At 39.3% G+C, this 18,280-nt stretch overlaps 1 protein-coding gene across 1 annotated transcript in view; it reads left to right on the forward strand.

Annotated features, from left to right (window-relative positions):
- The window catches only part of LOC121190442 (rho GTPase-activating protein 26-like), an 81,539-nt gene that overhangs the window by 32,873 nt on the left and 30,386 nt on the right, over positions 1 to 18,280 (forward strand). Inside the window, exons 2-12 of the mRNA XM_041051171.1 lie at positions 4,850 to 4,945; positions 6,652 to 6,713; positions 7,101 to 7,172; positions 12,152 to 12,253; positions 12,373 to 12,483; positions 13,244 to 13,348; positions 13,656 to 13,785; positions 14,264 to 14,364; positions 15,104 to 15,198; positions 16,970 to 17,048; positions 18,137 to 18,173. Coding sequence (XP_040907105.1) covers positions 4,850 to 4,945; positions 6,652 to 6,713; positions 7,101 to 7,172; positions 12,152 to 12,253; positions 12,373 to 12,483; positions 13,244 to 13,348; positions 13,656 to 13,785; positions 14,264 to 14,364; positions 15,104 to 15,198; positions 16,970 to 17,048; positions 18,137 to 18,173 — 990 coding nt within the window. The remainder of the gene's footprint in view (positions 1 to 4,849; positions 4,946 to 6,651; positions 6,714 to 7,100; positions 7,173 to 12,151; positions 12,254 to 12,372; positions 12,484 to 13,243; positions 13,349 to 13,655; positions 13,786 to 14,263; positions 14,365 to 15,103; positions 15,199 to 16,969; positions 17,049 to 18,136; positions 18,174 to 18,280) is intronic.

The following is an 18,280-nucleotide window of genomic DNA, read 5'->3' on the forward strand; positions in this document are numbered from 1 at the left end:
GGTACTTGGCAGTAAGAGGTCTAAACATCTGGAAACCATCAGCGCATAAATCCTAACTATCTGCTTGGCTAAATACCACAGTGTAATTTAATTTTTATTAAAATTAATTGGTACTTTATTCATCACACACATTTAAACGTACTGCTTGAACTTGTGAATCATTGCATTGAAAAAGCTACCATAAATGGTAAGGTATCACTTCTCCCTACATCTGTAAGGAGACATTCTCTTACACAAAAGCTTCTCTGGACAATGTACTTGTTGTGGGTTGTAATTCTTTCTATGTTTTGTAGTAATTCATTTGTGTTGGCAAGATTGTATGGAATCGTATCGGCCAGCAATGTGGTTTTGATTTGAAAACGTTGTTTGAGCCTGTGTGTGTGTGTGTATAGACATGTGAAGGTACGTATGTGCTTGCGTGTGTCGCTGTTGCCAGCATCTATCGAAACATGGCGCTGGGAGCGATACGACGTGTGATTTATCTGACATGCATGATGTATTTACATATAGAAGCCAGAAAAAAATTGAACGTTACCTCATCACAGCGTTTGCCAAAATGTACATTGAGACATCCTCCAAGAGCGAGTAAGCTAAAGAGAAATGCACGATTACGAGTTTGTTTTTCATCACTGTTTTGAGTGATGCAGCCTGAAGTCATTGTTTCCAAAGTAGGATAAAGTCATAGTTCACAGTCATCAGTGGGCCAAGCCAAACAGAGAGAAACAGGGAAACTGCTTGTGGTATGTAAATACTACATGGACCTTGTCTAATTCGAAAACGACTTATTATTTCGTTAGCAACACTGTCAAATAACTGTTAAACAATAATACGAACAATAATGTCATAATAGTTTCCGCACGCACTGCAGCACATTACAATTACTGTACCAAATAAATGCAAGGATCTGAACACATCTGGAAGGACAAATCAGCCTTTTATATAATATTGGCTATTGTGTAGAATGTGCTGCCTTGTAATGCAACATAACACACACCACAATTTAATATAAACCACATCTACAATGAAATGCCAAAAATAAAGAAGAGCGATTAATATAATTTACATAATCAGATTTTCACATTTGTCTACAGCTAAACGTATAAATTAACACTAAGGTATATATTTGTTACCTATTAGAAATCTGGAGGGCAAAATTGACTATTTTGTGTCCAGCTTTTGAGTTACCTGACTTTTGAAGACATGACTGACAATGATGGTTTGAATTTTTGATCAACACAGCAGAATATTGGAGGGTTTTTTGAGCCTTATTGTGACAGTAACACTTTAAAGTCTTTGTGTTATGTACAATACATAGTGCAACTCACTTTCCACAATCATCTGGAGACCCTTAAGCTACATAGAAATCTATTATAATGCCTAATGAGGGTTTTTAGCATTTTTGTCTCAGAATCATTGTTAACCTTTGGATGATTATTTCACTGATGAATAAACAGTGGTGAGTGCTGTACTTTTTAATACCCTTATAAAATATAATAGTCTAACCTATTGTGCCTCTGCCAGCATTCATTATTGGACAGTTAGAGGACACTCCAGGCAAAATCTATCTATTAAAAATGTTTTTTTTTTTATGTTTTAATTCTCTGCTTGAGATGTACTTAAGTTTATGACAGTTTATTTTAAATAACCATAAAAATTTGAACTTCAAGCCAAGTTTTTCTTTGACTAAGTTGAAACTTGCTCAACAATGACTCAGCTCTTCAGCTATGAACTGACAATACCCAGGTCTGGCTTTTTTAAGGGAGCTCATGTGCGCCAGCCTTAATGAGAACAGTTTATTTATCTCGATTTTAAAAGTAAAAAATTAAAACACAATGTGAAATGTTTCTGTGTAAGTATATGTAAGATTTACAGAAGTGATTTTCTGGCGCTGTACCATGAAATCTCCAGAGGTGTTTTCCAGACGTGTGTAATGAGTAATTTTCGTAACCTATTTGCAGAAGTGGGGAAAGTTAAAAAACGTAGTTAGTGGTTTCGAATGTTTTGGCTCTCCACAACCAACTGTTCAACATTTTAGATGTTTTGTGAGCTGAAACTAAAACATGAAACGAAGTAAGGAATAAAGTGTTCAGCTAACAGCAGTTTGGCCTATCGGGGCATCTTTAGCGATAGGCCTTAATTCTGGCTTTTAAAGGTCTATCTAAAACATTAGCATCAAACATGTTTTGGGTGAGTCTCTCAGATTGAGAGGAAGGGCCACTCTCTGAACTCATTGTTTTGCGCGAATGTTCGAAAGTCATACAGGAAGAAATTCATCACCGACCAATTACTCCTTGCACAGTCATGCAGCAGCTTGTTGCATCTGAATGCTGAAGCCACTGTGGAAGTCCTTTTTAAAAAATGTCACAGTGTTTGCAGTTGCTTGCTGTCACGGTTTGCTGTTTCCCCACCACTAGCTCCTATTCTCTCTGTGGCTCATCCAAATGCATTCTGAAAAATGTATGAACTGATAAAATGAAGTGTGAGTGGATGTTTAAGTATTACACAGTAATGATTAGAGTACACACATTCTTAAACTAATGATATGTATGGGTGTACTTGGTTTTGATGTTTATGAAAGAGAACACGTGGAGTGTGACTGGACCCAGTGTGAAGAAATTATCCACGACAGGCACGTTTCACTCACAAGGTGCTGAGAGGAACTGTCAGTGGCACAAAGAGGCAGTCAGAGAAGAGAAGGAAGGGAGATGGAAGCAGAAAAAAAGAGCAGAGAAGCAAGGAGGAGAGTGTAGAAGGAGATATTGTTTTGTGTAGCTTAGTGGACACATAGCATGACATCAGTGCTGCCGGAGCTGGATTTGATTCCCACTGAGGCCACTGGGGCTAAAAATAACACACTCATTCTACCAGACAGAACAAATGAAAAGCTACAAAAATAAAAGGTCAGCGAACAGTTTGTGATAGAAAGCAGGCACTTCAGTGGCATCCAGAGGCTGTGTATAAAAAGGAAAGGTGGCATCAAAGCAAAACAAACAAAAAAAACAAGTTTCAGACCTAGACATGTCTTGATTGATTACTTAATCCCTCATGAAAGGATTTAACAAATAAAATCAAACAGGAAATTACTGCAGATGAATTAATAATTCAATATAATGACTTGTTTAAAATAAATCACATTTTCATTTATGCAAACCTTTTTGTAACAGAGTTGCTTAGAAGGCATGTTCTTTTTCAGTCCAAAAGATTTCAGTCCTGTGGAAAGAATGGAAGATCCATTGTCCATTTCCAGCACAGTCCACATTACTTGTATCCCACTAGATTTTTTTCCCCCTCCAATTTACTGCTATAGTTTTCATTTTATTATAATGTGTCACACTGGAGGAGCAGTGGAGCTGAGTGAAAGTTTTGCTTTTTTCTTAAATTTTCTTTACTGGACACTGGCACTGTAAAACCACAGTTTATCCTTCAAGGTTGGAGTGTGGTCTCATTTTGGTCATACTTTAGTTATTTTGACGCCGCAGAGCCACTGTGACTCTCTGCTAACTGACATCCTACAATGCTTTTATATGAGTCAGTCACAAGAGAGGGGAGGGGGGGTGTGTGTGTCTGTGTGCCAGCATGTGTGTGTTTCTGGCAGCACAAGCGGGAGCTGCTGGGCCTGTGTTTCATTTCTGCGACTGGCAAGCTACAGCAGACCTTTCCAAAAACGTGCGCGCGCACACACACACAGATCTGCATGGAGGACCTGTGGTATTTACATGAACATGGCCAATTACGCTCTGTCTGTCTTGTCTCTCTACACTCACTGTCCTTTCCCTGACTCCCATCTGTCTTTCCATGAGACTCTTGATCTCTCGTCTCTTTTCTGTCTCTTTCTCTGCATCCTTGTCTGGATTTCATTTTAAGTTCCGTCCACATTTTTCAAAACGCCACTGAAATACATCTTTGCTGGTGAACATTTTGTGTAGTTTGTGTCCTCCTCTCTCTGGAAAAGTGGAGTTTCCCTGCTGGGACTGACCACATCACACTGTTACTCTTATTGTGAGCCTTTCTGTTTCTTATTTGACATTGAAAGTAAAAGACTTATTTGCCAAAGTATCAATATAAATGTTCATTATTTTGAAATTCCTATAACTCATTGTGTCTCAAAATCAGTATAGCATGCAAGATCCTGTGTCCTGTGTGTAGTTCTTCATTCTCTGTAGTTTCTAAGAAAGCTATGAGAGTTTTTTTTCTCTTTGTGTCTTCCCCTTCATCCTTCCCCTAATTCACACTGATTCTGTGTATGTGGCTGACCTCAGTCCACACAGCAACAGGAAATTTTGTAGTAGTGGTGACCCTGCCTTGAGTTTAAATGGACAGGAAGCCAAACTCACTGTGAGTGTCTGTCTCCCAGGAGCTCTTAGCGCCTCATGTATTATTTGAAAGGCATCCATCTGTCCCAGGCTTTTCACTGCCTCACTTGGCTAATGTGACTTAAGTTTAATGGAACTTTTTGCACTTTTCAGCGTGCACACACACATACAGATGCACAAAGCCCCACACAAATGTAGGAGCTGTCAACCTTCATCACTAACACCACTGGGGATCCACTCACAGTATCCGCTTGTCTGCATTTAGGCTTTTTCCATTTTCAGGAACTGCATAAAGAAGTGTAACAAAGAACAGTATTCTCTTACATGATAGTAAGAATATAGTAAGAGTATGTAGTAAGTAAAAAGAAGAATGTGATGCTTTCTAAGAGTCTTTACAGTTAGTGGTTGAATCATTATGAACTCCCACGGAGTAATGCAATAGACATGAAATATGGCTTTTGCTAGTATCGTCACTGGTGGAATAAAACATCTCTAAACCTAACAGCTCCTTTTTTCTCTTTCCTCTTTTCTTTCAGGTCTGTCAACAGCCAAGCGGAAGTTTGCTGACTCTCTCAACGAGTTTAAATTCCAGTGTATCGGAGATGCCGAGACGGATGATGAGATTTGCATAGGTGAGCTTGCTGATATGAAATCCAATACCTTCACTGTACCAGAAGAGGAAAGCTTGTAGATAGATGGTAGACGATGCTTTGCCATTTATAGTCACTGACACAGAACAGTCATATCAGCTCTGATGTGAAGACCAGCTTGATTTTCAGATGGTCTTAGATTATGCCTCCTCTCAAATTGTACGAAAACTAGACAAAATACCATGTCATTTTCTTAGCCATTCTTATTTCTAGTGGTCACTATTCATCTTTCTTATAAGCTATACAGTCATGATTACAATGTCAGTGTTTCTTCATCCTCTATAATGAAAACATTACGTGTTCTACTTGAAGTCACGTGTTTCATAGCTCTTGCTGAGGCCTATTTGTTTTATTTAATTTTTTTTTTTCAGTGTTGCTCTTGAATGCTATTTAACAATTCTCCCCTCTCTAGCCAGTGTTAGAAACACCCTGCTGACCCAACCGTAACCCATTTGGCGTACATGAGAATATTGTGTTTGTATTAGTGTACATGAGAATTTAATTATTATTTCCATAAACTCTCCCAGGCTTTGTAGTGCTCTTTTTTGGGTTTTTTTTGTTTGTTTTTTTTTAAATCCAAACAGCCTTTGAAACATGCAGCAACCACCACACCCTCTCATGCTGCCTGGCTCTATCTGTGCAGGCTGCAGCTCTTCACTGGCCTGACCCACCCACTACTGTTGTATAACTATCTTTGTCTATCTTTCCTGAACAGCTTGCTGCTCAACTGGGCTGAACCACGGCACTGTTGTTTTTGGGAAATTCATAGTCATACTCATGTCAAAACTAATTTTCTCTCTCTGATGCAATGATTTTCCTCCATACTTGGAGTGAGATAATCACTGGAGAACGTGTGATTGAGCTGAAAAGTTTGACTGTGTTTTATAAGCTTTATTAAAAGGTTGTGTTGCTTTTTAATACATTCCTTGCATAGTCCTGAGGTCCTTCTCTTTTATAGTTGGATCTAACTTCCAAATACCAAATCCTGAAGTCTAACTTTTTGGAGTAGAGTGTGTGCAAGTGTGTGTGTCCTGTCATGCGATGATTACGGAATTAAGTTGGTTCCAACTTTCAAGTACTAAATCCTGTAGCTTGAAGTCTAATGTGTATGTGGAGCAGAGTATGTGTGCTCTGTCACGCAATGATTAAGGAATAAACTTGGGGCTGCACTGTCTATTTGCATGTGCATGTGTGATTTTTTTTTTTTTCTTTTACATGCCAGCGCACATTCTCAGTACGAATGTGCGCTAAGGATGAGGTGCGTGTGTGTGTGAATGCGTGTGTGTGTGAAGTATTGGACAGGGATGGAGGCAAGTGAAGTGGAAACTCTGGCCCAAAACAATGTAGCCGTGCCTCACTTGCCAGCGAACGGGGAAACAAGCACTGAGCTCTGCTCACTTTGAAAGCACCATAGAAACTAACCCTTTAAATTGCGGTTTCATTTCCAGTTAATTACTCTGCTGTGTCATGACTTTAGAAAAACTTGTAAGAGATCCAAGAACAGAAACAATGCACCTTCATCGCCACCACTTCACGCCAACTTTCTTCAAACACTCTCTGTTTCTGTTTGCTTGCACTTGTGTACCTCTCACTGTCACTACTTGAAACACCAACATTTTCTCTCTTCCCCCTCCTTCCCAATTGTGTCTTGTCTCTCTCCTTCTCTTTTTCCCCTTGTCTGTCCCTAGCCAAATCTCTTCAGGAGTTTGCAGCAGTTCTACAGAACCTGGAGGATGAGAGGACACGGATGGTGAGTGACCCAACATGTTGGTTGTTTATAGGTGGTTGATGGTAGAGTGTAGGGGCTGTGTTTTGCACATAAATCTTGTCATTACTCAACATTGATAGGGCTGACCACTCTAAGTCGGTTAGTTGAAATGACTCAGAGGACAAGTAATTTATTTTTAGAATATGGTAAACTTTTTTCCATCATGTAATATGTACAAATAAGTTTTGACTTTACTTTGCATGCCCCTGTGATCCAGGGAGCTGTGTTGAGCTTCTAAATAGAGATCTACGATGGTTTCAATTTTCCATTTTACAGAAAATAATATGAGTAAACACTGTGATTTAAAAGATATCAGTAGTGCAGTAGTGTATACTTGCTAGTCTGTGACATTAATGTGTGTCACCCCAGATCGAGAACGCCAATGATGTGCTGATCATGCCTCTGGAGCGGTTCAGGAAAGAACAGATCAGTGCAGCCAAGGTAAGGGAGCAGCACCATACAGCTACAGGACTCGTGACAGGAATGACTTTCCCTACACGTGTACAGTGCACCATTATTGAATGCTGGCAGTGAAACAAAAATCAGTAAATCAATAAAATCCTTTCTGTCCTTCTGCAGCTGTTAGACGAGAACTGGTCGACACAACACCCACCCAAAAATACAGCTGACTTGAATATACAGTATTTCTTTCATTTTAGTTTAAGAAAATCTTAATATTTATTTGTGACTATTTTATCAGCAGTTTTCCAAAAGCTTCAAATGTGATTCATCCCATCAGATTTTGGAACTTTATTTTATAATGATGACGGTGATGAAGATTTCAGGAAAGGCCTCAGCTCAGTGGATGTGGTAATTGATGTGTGACCTTAGACACTTTGATGGAGCACTGCAGGTGAAATGATTTGCAGTCTCACATCCCTACCACCTGGTTGACATTACCTCAGTTTATCAGATTTTTGAATTTATCTGTTAAGCACATCTGGATAAAATTAGCTATATAATTTGTATTCACTGTATTCATATGTAGTTTACATGGCCAGTACTTGATCATGGCAGCTCCAGAAAAATGTCAGGTGTATTCTCATATGGCCCTATTTAAAACTATTGGCACATATTAAAGTTCCAATGAGATCCTCCTTAATTCAGGATAATTACAGTGTTTCCTGGAGGGTCAATATCAATGTTCAGTATGCAGGACTGTGATATTAAGTGTATAACTTTGTAATACTTCTGCATCTACAGCTTTGCTAGAAGCAAAGACTTTAAAGCAAGATGTTAGAATATGCCAAACACCACCTGTCAGTTGTTTGAACGGTGCAGCCACTCAATAACTTTGTACCAAGAATGACTGGAAAAGTCCTTTTAAGGTAAGCTTGTAATAAAAGGCTGTAGTATATAAACATATACAGAATATTTACTGCATGTGTCAGGGTCTCTTCTCCCATACCGAGTGTCTTCGTATCACGCTCTGTGCCATCACTGTATGACCTGGATAAAAGATTAGAGGAATACATAATCCTGCCATAAATCACTTCTCCCCACTGGGGGGTCTCAGAGGCCAACACTTCTCCCTCATGGCACAGCCGGTGTTGTTTTAGTGTTTCAGTGAGTATAAATCTTTTGTACCTCGACTGAGAGTACAGGAAGGTATGGAAACACAGAACATAAAGAAAGTAAGCAAGTAAGTAAACAAGGAGGATGTTTACCTTTTAATTGTTGCATCTTGGATCTGCTTCAACATTTTGTCTGTTGAGTCACTTGAAAATATTCAAAACTAAATGACAACATTGGACAGGACATCTCAGACTCTCATACATGCTGTTTAATTCAAATTCAGTTTTTGCTCTGTGAACTTTCAAAATAAGTGCTACAACATTCTAAAGTTAAAAGATAAGAGCTATACTGTACATTTTTTGGATAATCCCTTGCCCCGTTTAGTAAATGTGCCATGTTTCAGTGTTTGTAATCTCCTTACAGCAGGTCATGGTACACTTACCCTGTGCAGTCATTAGCCATAGGACCTAGATGAGTAGCCACAGGGGTTCCACTGATACATTCAGTATTAAACATGTTATCGGTTCAGACTCTGCTAATCCATCCCCTGATAACAGGTCATTGTTTGATTGTGACATGGTGGCCAGATTAAGAAGTGAACGCATAATCTGTGCAGTTAGGTCACCATTCATGATGTACTAATCCCAGTTTAGCCCTAAAAGAACTGACAACATCATTGCCCGACACAGTTTCACCTTGTCCTAAAGCTCTGGAGCTGGCAGACCTCTAACACGAGAGGGGTTTTAGGAGAATTACAGTGAGTGGATAAAAAAATAATAGAAATATGTTTAAAACATGCTGGGTTAAATATTATTCAGTTTATTTAAAGAAAACTCGAGCTGAGGTCCTAATCTTATTCACCAAGGAATTCACACTAATCAAATTGCTGCAGGAAGAAAGTCTCAACGCATTCCATAAGTAATTAAATTCTTTAAATTCAACAGTCACTGTGAGCACAATTCAGCTTTTAAGAATAAAGGAAAGGCTGGTGATAATGCGGGGCCTGTGTTTATATCAAAACATCAATCTTGCAACAACGATAGAAGCATTTCTGGATAAACACACTCCGAAGAAACTCTCTGAAATGATCTAATACTAATGATTTTGAGAGAATTGGTGTTACTAAGTGTTGTAAATTAGTCCCGGTTGTGAAACACTGTGTCACCTAAACACATATGTATGTGCAAATTTAATAATTTATATTAAAATGTATGTGATTTTTGCTTCAGGCTTAGAGAGTAGCGTGCTATTCTGATTTGTCCTGTTAGTTTATAAAGTTTGTGTCTTCAATTTTCCCATGGATTTAAGTTAGAAAAACAACTTGTTAAGACTGAAATATTAAAGTTTGATGACTGCATGAGATCAAAAGTGAGCCCGGCATCAGTGTTTTAGTCAGTTTAAGCCCCAGCAAATGCTGCTCCTGTTGAGAACATGGTTAATAATACAGTACAGGATATTCTTTTTACTGTTAGAGAACTTTGTTAAACAATTAAATGAATGTTTACACAAAGTGTCATACCATCTGTTATATGTAAAAAGAGGCAGGTTGTTGGTTGGCATCCTGTTTCAGTGGGACTTCCAAGTAATTGTTGACATGTCAGAGCAGTGTGGAGTCAAACCTGACTGAGTCATGTCTCAGTCTGGTGGCAGGACGTGGTTCTGTATCAAACATTTCAACTGCTTTAACTCCTCTGGCAAAAGAAAATCATCAGTGAGTTACCATACTGTGAAGACATTGCCACCTGCTGGCTGAAGATAGAAGTGACTTAAAGTAAACCAATTTAACAGCCTCTTTTTTTTCCAAACATTTGGCAAAAAACAAACAGTGACTGATAGAAAACATGATATTTATACTGGCTGTGTAATTTGTGATTTACACACACACAAACTTGTACTTCTATCTTTGTGAGGACACTCATTGACACAATGCATTCCCACGCATCTTACCCCTACATTTACCATCATAACAAAATGCCCAATCTCAACCGTTACCATAATCCTAACCTAAACCTGATTCTAACCAAGTCTTAACCCTCTTTAGGGGAAGGTCTATAGGAAAGTAAGGTCCCAAAATGTGCTCACTCTGTACAGTCTGTAAGTCAGACAAACCAGATTCTTTAAGCTGATTTTTATTTGTTTGTTGTTTTTAGTCAAAATTATGTCATGAAATCTGAGGGCTGAGGGAGATACTGAGAGAGCTGCAGAGTTAGTCATTTCAGACATGATTTCCACTGTGAATATGACAAAGTCAAAGAACCAGAGTTTAAACAGAGGCCTTGTTGTTTAGAGGAATGTTCATCATCTCTGATGCGTTCTGCAGCTGCTATCTGTTCCTCCTCAGCCCTCAAGGACTCTGCTTGTTGTTGAAACTGGCTTGGCAATGAAACACCTGTATCATGTGACTGTAACAGGGGTTGACATCATGGCCTTGTCTGAGTACAGACTGATGAGGCATTATTTCATTTATTTTCACTTATCTGGAAGTTTTATTTCCTTGGCAAATAGCTTTCCAATGAAAGTGGGAAGTGAGAGTGGGCATAGACAACCAGATAAGAAGATTGGGGAAATTAAATTAAATACATGACAGATGAAGATAGTTCATCACGCTGTTGCAAAAACATCCTCTAAATCCAGTATTGCCACAGTGCTGCACATTGATCTGCAACATTGCCCACAACTGGCCTTTTTCACAGCAGACATTTATGTTTGTCATAGGAATGCAGCCATTAAAATTTTATTGTTTACACTTGCGCTTTATGCCAAAATATCATTCATCATATTGCCTGTTTCAGCATCAGTAATATCATGATCAGATGAAAATAAGATGTAATTCGTCAACAGACGTTTGGCTCACTGGCTTCAGGTGTGCACACTTAGAGCTCAACTTAATAAAGTGTAAGAGTAAAATGTAAGAAAAATGTCACAAATGTATTCCACAATTTCCCATTATTTTACTGCTTTTTACTGCAGTACTGACTCAAGATATTCAGTACTGCTTTTTACTGCAGTACTGAATATCCTGAGTCTAATAGTATATCCCATGTTTTTGAGTTTCTTCCTGAAACTCCAGTCTGGTCATATTATGAGTTTGGGATAAAGAAATGCTGTAATATTAACAGGCTGCGGCAGATGTAAAGTTAATAATACCCCAGGGCCTCTCTGACAGAGGCAGACCCACCCTGATCTGCCCTTTCTCTGTTTATGTGTTCACTTCTCTCCTCTTTTTTCCCTTTCACTGCCTTTGTACTGATATCCATATCTCTTCCTTCCATCGGTTTGAATCAGATTAAAGTTTAATGATCCTAACGTTGCTGATAATTACTGTACAACCAACAGAACATGTTCAGAAAAGAAACAACTGTCTCACGTGTTCTTTCCTTTGAGTGTCTTCTGTGATCTTCTTGGACACTTTTCAGTTTTTCTCTATAGTTTTAAATCCAACAGTCTTAAGAAATACACACCCTGCTCTATCTGTCCCTGCTTTATCATCCATCCGTCTGTCTGATGAAACAGTCTGTTGTTTTATAAGCAGCTGTGCTCCCCGGAGGAACAATTTCAAACTGGACTCCCTGACAAATGGAAAATATTATGTGAAAGCTAAAATAAATTCACATTCAGTGGAGGTTATCTTGCTCTCTGTTCTCAAAACATGCACTTCAATCAGTTTTTTTCCAACTACTTGAGGGCTGGTTGATTGCAGATGGTAGTTACTGATCAAATTAGTCCATGGTAATATGTTTTAGGTTACTTGATTAGATTAGATTGTTGGTTTATTAACATTACAGATATGTTCCTCAAGAAGTCCCACGGGAGTTGAATTAGCTGTGATGAGGATGAAGCTTGATTATACTGTTTGTCACTCAAATACAAGTTTAGTTTTTTTTTTTTTTTTAAATCTGTTTCAGGAAGCCAAGAAAAAATATGACAAAGAGACAGAGAAGTATTGTGCAGTGCTGGAGAAGCATCTTAGCCTTTCAGCAAGGAAGAAAGAGTCACATCTGCATGAAGTAAGATATATTGTCAGAGTTTATATCTTTTGTCTTTGTCCCACCTGATTTGCCATATATCTCATATTTTTCCATAAATATCAGCCTGTCAGTTTTCTCACTTTCCTTTCCCATTGTAGGCGGACAACCAGGTGGATAATGTTCGGCAGCATTTCTACGAGGTTTCTCTGGAGTATGTCTTCAAGGTGCAGGAGGTCCAAGAGCGGAAGATGTTTGACTTTGTGGAGCCTGTAAGATGACCCTTTTTTTTTCCTTTTATGTAATATGACTTTTTTGTAAACTCTTTTCCCCAAAGTTGCTGAGCACACATGCTCTTTTTCAGCAGTGGTCTGTATTACAATCACTCATTTTGACATATCCACACCCAGCAGCTGCTTTCTGAATTCAGTCATCTTTTGTTGGCAAACATCAGTTTGGAGGTTTTGGTATCTTACTCGAGGGCACCTCAGTGGCAGCTGCGGTGGAAATAAGGACAGTTTCTTGCACACACACCGCACGAACCTGAGTTTTAGCCCTGTAAGAAAGTACAAAGTAGGTCTAATTCACTGCCTCTGTTTTAAGTTTAGTCTTTTAAAATATTGACTTTTCTCTTTGTCGCATGGCAACATTATATTTCAGGATGGGTCATCATTTATTCTTACATACATGGTTGCAAATTCTCCTACCTTCTTGTTCTATGAATCGGCTAAAAGATATGTATCGGTCCACTTTTTCTTCAAATTCTCTACTCGATCTTCAACCTTTTGCTTCTCAACCTCCACATTCTTGTCTCCTCTTCCCTTTCCCTCTACGTCACAGTCACTTTTGTTTTCTCCACTGTGTCCTCCTTATGCATTCTCTTTCTCTTCCTCCAAGTTCTCAACCTTTTCATCCTACATCTTATACTTTCCTCCTCCACTTGTCCTTGTCTTATTCTCACACATCTGCTTTTATTCACTGTCCTCATCATCCTTCACTGCCCTCACATTCATGCGGTTTTGTTTCCCTCAGCTGTTGGCGTTTCTCCAAGGCCTGTTCACCTACTATCACCACGGCTATGAGCTGGCAAAGGACTTCAATCACTTCAAGACCGATCTCACCATCAGCATACAGAATGTAAGGTCACACACAAACAAAACACAAGAAGATGACCTCAGAAGATGTCTTAGAGAAAGTAATACTACAGATGTGAATCTGCTGCAGGATGTGAGGAAGTCAGAGGTCAAGAAGTGAATCACCTCTGTCACTAGGAAAATAAGAAATTTGAAACACCAAAATATTCAGGATTTATAACAATGAGCTTTTCTTGTTCATTCTGCTCTCATGGAGCTTTTTATTTATCTCTTATTCTGCTGAATAACAACTAAGTGTAAGTTCTCTTGTTGCCTAAGGCTTGTGCTCCCCTGTGCTTGTGTTTGGACAGACGAGGAACCGCTTTGAGAGCACGCGGTCAGAGGTGGAGAGTCTGATGAGGAAGATGAAGGAGAATCCGCATGATCACAAGAGTGTCAGTCAGCACACCATGGAGGGATACCTGTTTGTCCAGGAGAAGCGTATGTATCAGCCAGCTTCTGTGTGTGTGTGTGTGTGTTACATCTTACAATGACGGCACAATATAGCAACAATTTAGTGTTGCAGTGCCATGGAAACATGAATGAGCATGTATGCAGGTACAGTGTGTGCACGCTGTTGGCAAATTGTTTGGCTCTCACACACACATTTAATCACACACACTGACAGAGCAGCAGAGCAAACAAACCATAATGAACCTACAGTTGACGAAGTCAAGGCTGATCTGCTGCGGACGTGACAGCAGCTCTGACCGGGTACCATGGTAACGCATGTAGCACTAAAGATGGCCTGACTAAGATGCAACCTTTTTTTTTTCCTATTTAACCCTGTCTCCTCCTACTTGCTCTGTTTTTGTTTTTCTCTGACCATTTGACTTCCCCCTTTTCTCTTTATTCCTTTTGTCTCCTGTGTTTTTAGTTTAACCTTCTCTCTCTCCATTTTTTTCTCTCTTTCCCTCAGGCTCATTTGTGTCTACCTGGGTGAAGTACTACTGTACATACCATCGCGAGCCCAAGAGGGTGACCATGGTACTGTTTGACCCTAAATCAGGAGGAAAAATGGTAAGTGGCTCTGGCCATTTAAATATACAGATGAGGTCACAATTTCACTAAACATCCAGGCTATCTATCTGTCTAGCTTTCTATATCTACATGTTAGTAAGGAACAAAACATGAAGTTTGCACAGATTCTTAAAGAGGTAGAAACATACATGGTCAAGTGCACACAAATGCTCTGCAAACTTGGACCCAAAATACACAGACACAAACACTCACACCTATTTTGGCCTGAGTGTCTCTTCAGCCTGTCATCATGTTGTCTGATTTGCAGTTGGTTCTCACCCAGTTCATCCCACTGGGCTGCTCTCCAGCGCTCTCTAACACACATTGCTGACTGTTGAGCACAACAAGCTCTCACTATGCGTTTGGGTATATTTTTATTATACCCAATACATGACACGCTGTCGTGGGATATTTCCAGGGCTGTCGCCCATCTCACACTGCATTTGTCCAAAATTACCTCAATGTGCCTTCAGTTGGAAGTGAAGCAAGTTGGAAATAATGTCTGTAGCTTCAGGCGCTCTTCAGCATGAGAAGGAGAGTGAGTCCTGATTATGAAAAACAAAGTTAACTCTAAAAACGTCTGTGTTCTCAGTTTGTCACGAGAAAAACTTGATCATCATTTCAGATGTCATTCATGATGTTGTAGAAAGTTTGCATTTGGTAGGTTCAGGATTCTATATGTATCAAACCACTACTGATATACTATGATGCTTCTTTTCTCTCTAACTCTCTTTGTCAGGGGGAAGAGGAGAGCTTCATCCTGAAGTCCTGCACCAGGAGGAAGACAGACTCGATAGAAAAGAGGTTCTGCTTTGATGTGGAGGCTGTGGACAGGTCAGTGAGTGTGTAATCTGACGACACATTAAATTTCTGTTCAGGGTACGAACTGTGTCTTTATCCGCCCAAATCAGTGTAATGCAACAGCCATGCTTACCTGTAGTATTAAGTCATTTCATTTATGGCTTTTCCATCTGCGGTCACATCACCAGAGTATTGTGGAATTCTGTGACCGGAAATATCAGGCTGCTTGATGAATACTCTGGAGAATATTGGCAAATACTGTAACTTTAATGATAGGATCTTCTGCATTAATTTCAAGCAGCTTTTGTCACACATACAGTTCATTGGACAGTGGTTTTCAGGAGATTTTTGTCCTAGCAGCCAAGCAACTGTAATGGCAAACCATCATGAAAAAATACAGGCATGCTGGGGCTTTGTTATTGAAAATAATGAAAGCATCATGGAATTTCACACCAGTGTGAACGCTGTCTTCATGTCACTAATTACAGCCCATGATCTCACTGATTGGCATTAGGTGTTTTAAATGGTGTAATTACAGGTAATATACACATGAGGGTGCTGCTCAGTTGAATTGGACCTGAATATAAGACATTGTGGCTGTTTGTCCTCTCAGGCTTGGCTCCCTGCAGGCTTTGCTTCCTACCTCCCCATCTTCCCCAACTTTGACTTTCCCCCATCAAATGAAATAACCTTGTCATCATCTCATCCTTTGCTTTGTTTCTTGTTTCCATATTTGTGACTTTATTTATATTAGTAGTGTGTGTGCATTTCTTTGTGTGTGTTTGTCTCTAAAGTGGTAAAAATAAATGCTAAAGTAAAGAGGTGTGTTTACACATAAATCACATAAATTCTGTGTGTTTGTTGTTTTACAGACCGGCATAAATACATTTGATTAAGTAATTTTTGTATTTGTACGTATTTGTATATGTAGCTACCCATGCTGAGAATGTGGCTGTATACATGCATTTGAGTGTGTTTGATTGAGTGTGATTGCCTGCTGGTTGTACTACACATCATGATTGAAAGACAGTGTATAGACCGGTGTGTGCGGGGGGTGTTGTAGTGCTGCGGTGGTGACAGCTGAAGGTGAGTGTGGTGCTGGTGACAGACTGTATAGGATCGTTTGAAACCCTATAGAAGATTGGGATGAACATGACTAATGAGGCAGTGTGTGGGTGTGTGTGTCTGTCTTTGGTACCTGTATGTGTGTGTGCACTTGAAAGATTGCATATGTCAGTATGATATATCTTAGTTGCTTAGTTGAATGAAGCCTCATTTGATTCTGTGTGAATTTACATGCTGAGTTCTTTGCTCTTTGTTTCAACCTTTTATGGAGAAAAAACCATCTGTTCTTTTTTTTTCCAGGAAAGTGATAGTGTAGTCATACCGCAGGCACCCATAAATAAATATATCTTGAATAAGTATGGGATTTGTATGCAGAGGTCTTTCTACACAACTGTGTTCATCTGAAGAAGGGCAACGAGCTCTTTGAATGAAACATTTTCTATGAAGTATATTTTTACTTTTAATATTGTACAGATTTTTCAGCTAAATCATCCAACTAATTAGTTGAAAAACTCCAGAAGAATTTCTGAGTAGCTCTTTGTTCAAAGCGTGATGTTATGATTACAGGTGTAGTTTGAGTCAAAAGCACTGCTGCGTGCAAGTATTTGCATATTTATCCTTGTGTGTGTTTGGCCAGTATGTGCAAGATTTGTTGATAGCATTTAACGGACAATGTTTGCCACTGGCCTTGATACTTGATAAACCAACGAGGCCTTTGTGTGTGTTTGTGTGTGTGAAGGCCGGGAGTGATCACCATGCAGGCTCTGTCAGAGGAAGACCGCAGGTTGTGGATGGAGGCTATGGATGGGAGAGAGCCGGTAGGTTACCATGGTTACTGGTTTGTTCTTATGTGACAAAAACAAACAGAGTGAAAGGAAGGGAGAGAGACGGACAATGTGACCGTTAAGCAGAACAAGAACTCCAGCATTAAAAATAATGTTTTTGCATTAGTCCAACTTCAGCAGCTTTTCCTCACTTCATCCTCTCCATACATACGATTTGTCACCTGATAACATAAAGCAGTGGTTTCCAGTCAGGGGCTCCTCTAAGGAGTCCCAAGATAAATCTGAGGAGAAACAAGATGATGAATGGCATTGGAAACACACACAGTTTTCTCTAATCTCTTTCTTGGGTAAATTGGCGATCTCAGGCCTCTAACAATAAAACAGTCCTAAAAGGTTAGAAGGGAAAATCAGTGTTGGGCGGAGTGTATATAGTGTATATAGTATACAACAAGAGTTGAGGGTCCACGAGTAGACATAGTGTCACATCATAGAATGACAAGCCAGAAAGGTTTGGGAACCACTGGCATAGAGCCAGTATCTCACAGATAATTTTGGTGTTTATGTTCCTAATAGGACAGCTGACTGACAGCTAGTCTCCCCAGCACTTGGTTTATGCCTTCTTAATATACAGCTCTTTCACCCTGAGGCTAGAAGTGTGTGTTAGTTCTGCTCTCCACGCTCTTATTTTGTTGCTTTCATGTCCCAACACCAACCTCATCCTTATGTCTACATTCAAACATGCGAAGGTAATCAACATCCATAAACCCACCACAAGTTTGAACAAGCAGTAGCTGCTGAGACGATCTGTAATAAAGCAAGAAATGTTGATGCCCACGGAGAGTGAAGTTATGTAGATTGAATAAATCTCAGTTATTGTGTTAAGGTTTTCTCTTAAGTGGAATGAGCAGCATTTACTAACAAGCACTGAAAGCCTAATAGGAAGATGTAGAAAAATAGCACAAGAGCATATAACAAATGTGTTGCTCTTAGTGTAATGTAGAGCACAAATAATAATAATGATGTTTTAATATCTCCTGTCTTGTCCTTTCCTTGTCCTGGTCATTGGGCTTAGTTGCAATTTAGCTGAAGGAGTTGATGTGTTTTTTTTTTTTTTTTTGCAGGTGTACAATTTAAACAAAGACAACCAGGCTGAAGGCAGTAAGTAGCTTTAAGTGTGATTCATTAACTGTTTAGTTATGTGTCCAGCATTAGTTATTATTATCATTTGACTTTTTGTATTGGTAGGGTTAGGATTAGATTTAAAT

Source organism: Toxotes jaculatrix, chromosome 12, assembly GCF_017976425.1.
Source record: "Toxotes jaculatrix isolate fToxJac2 chromosome 12, fToxJac2.pri, whole genome shotgun sequence".
NCBI classification, from domain to species: Eukaryota; Metazoa; Chordata; class Actinopteri; family Toxotidae; genus Toxotes; species Toxotes jaculatrix.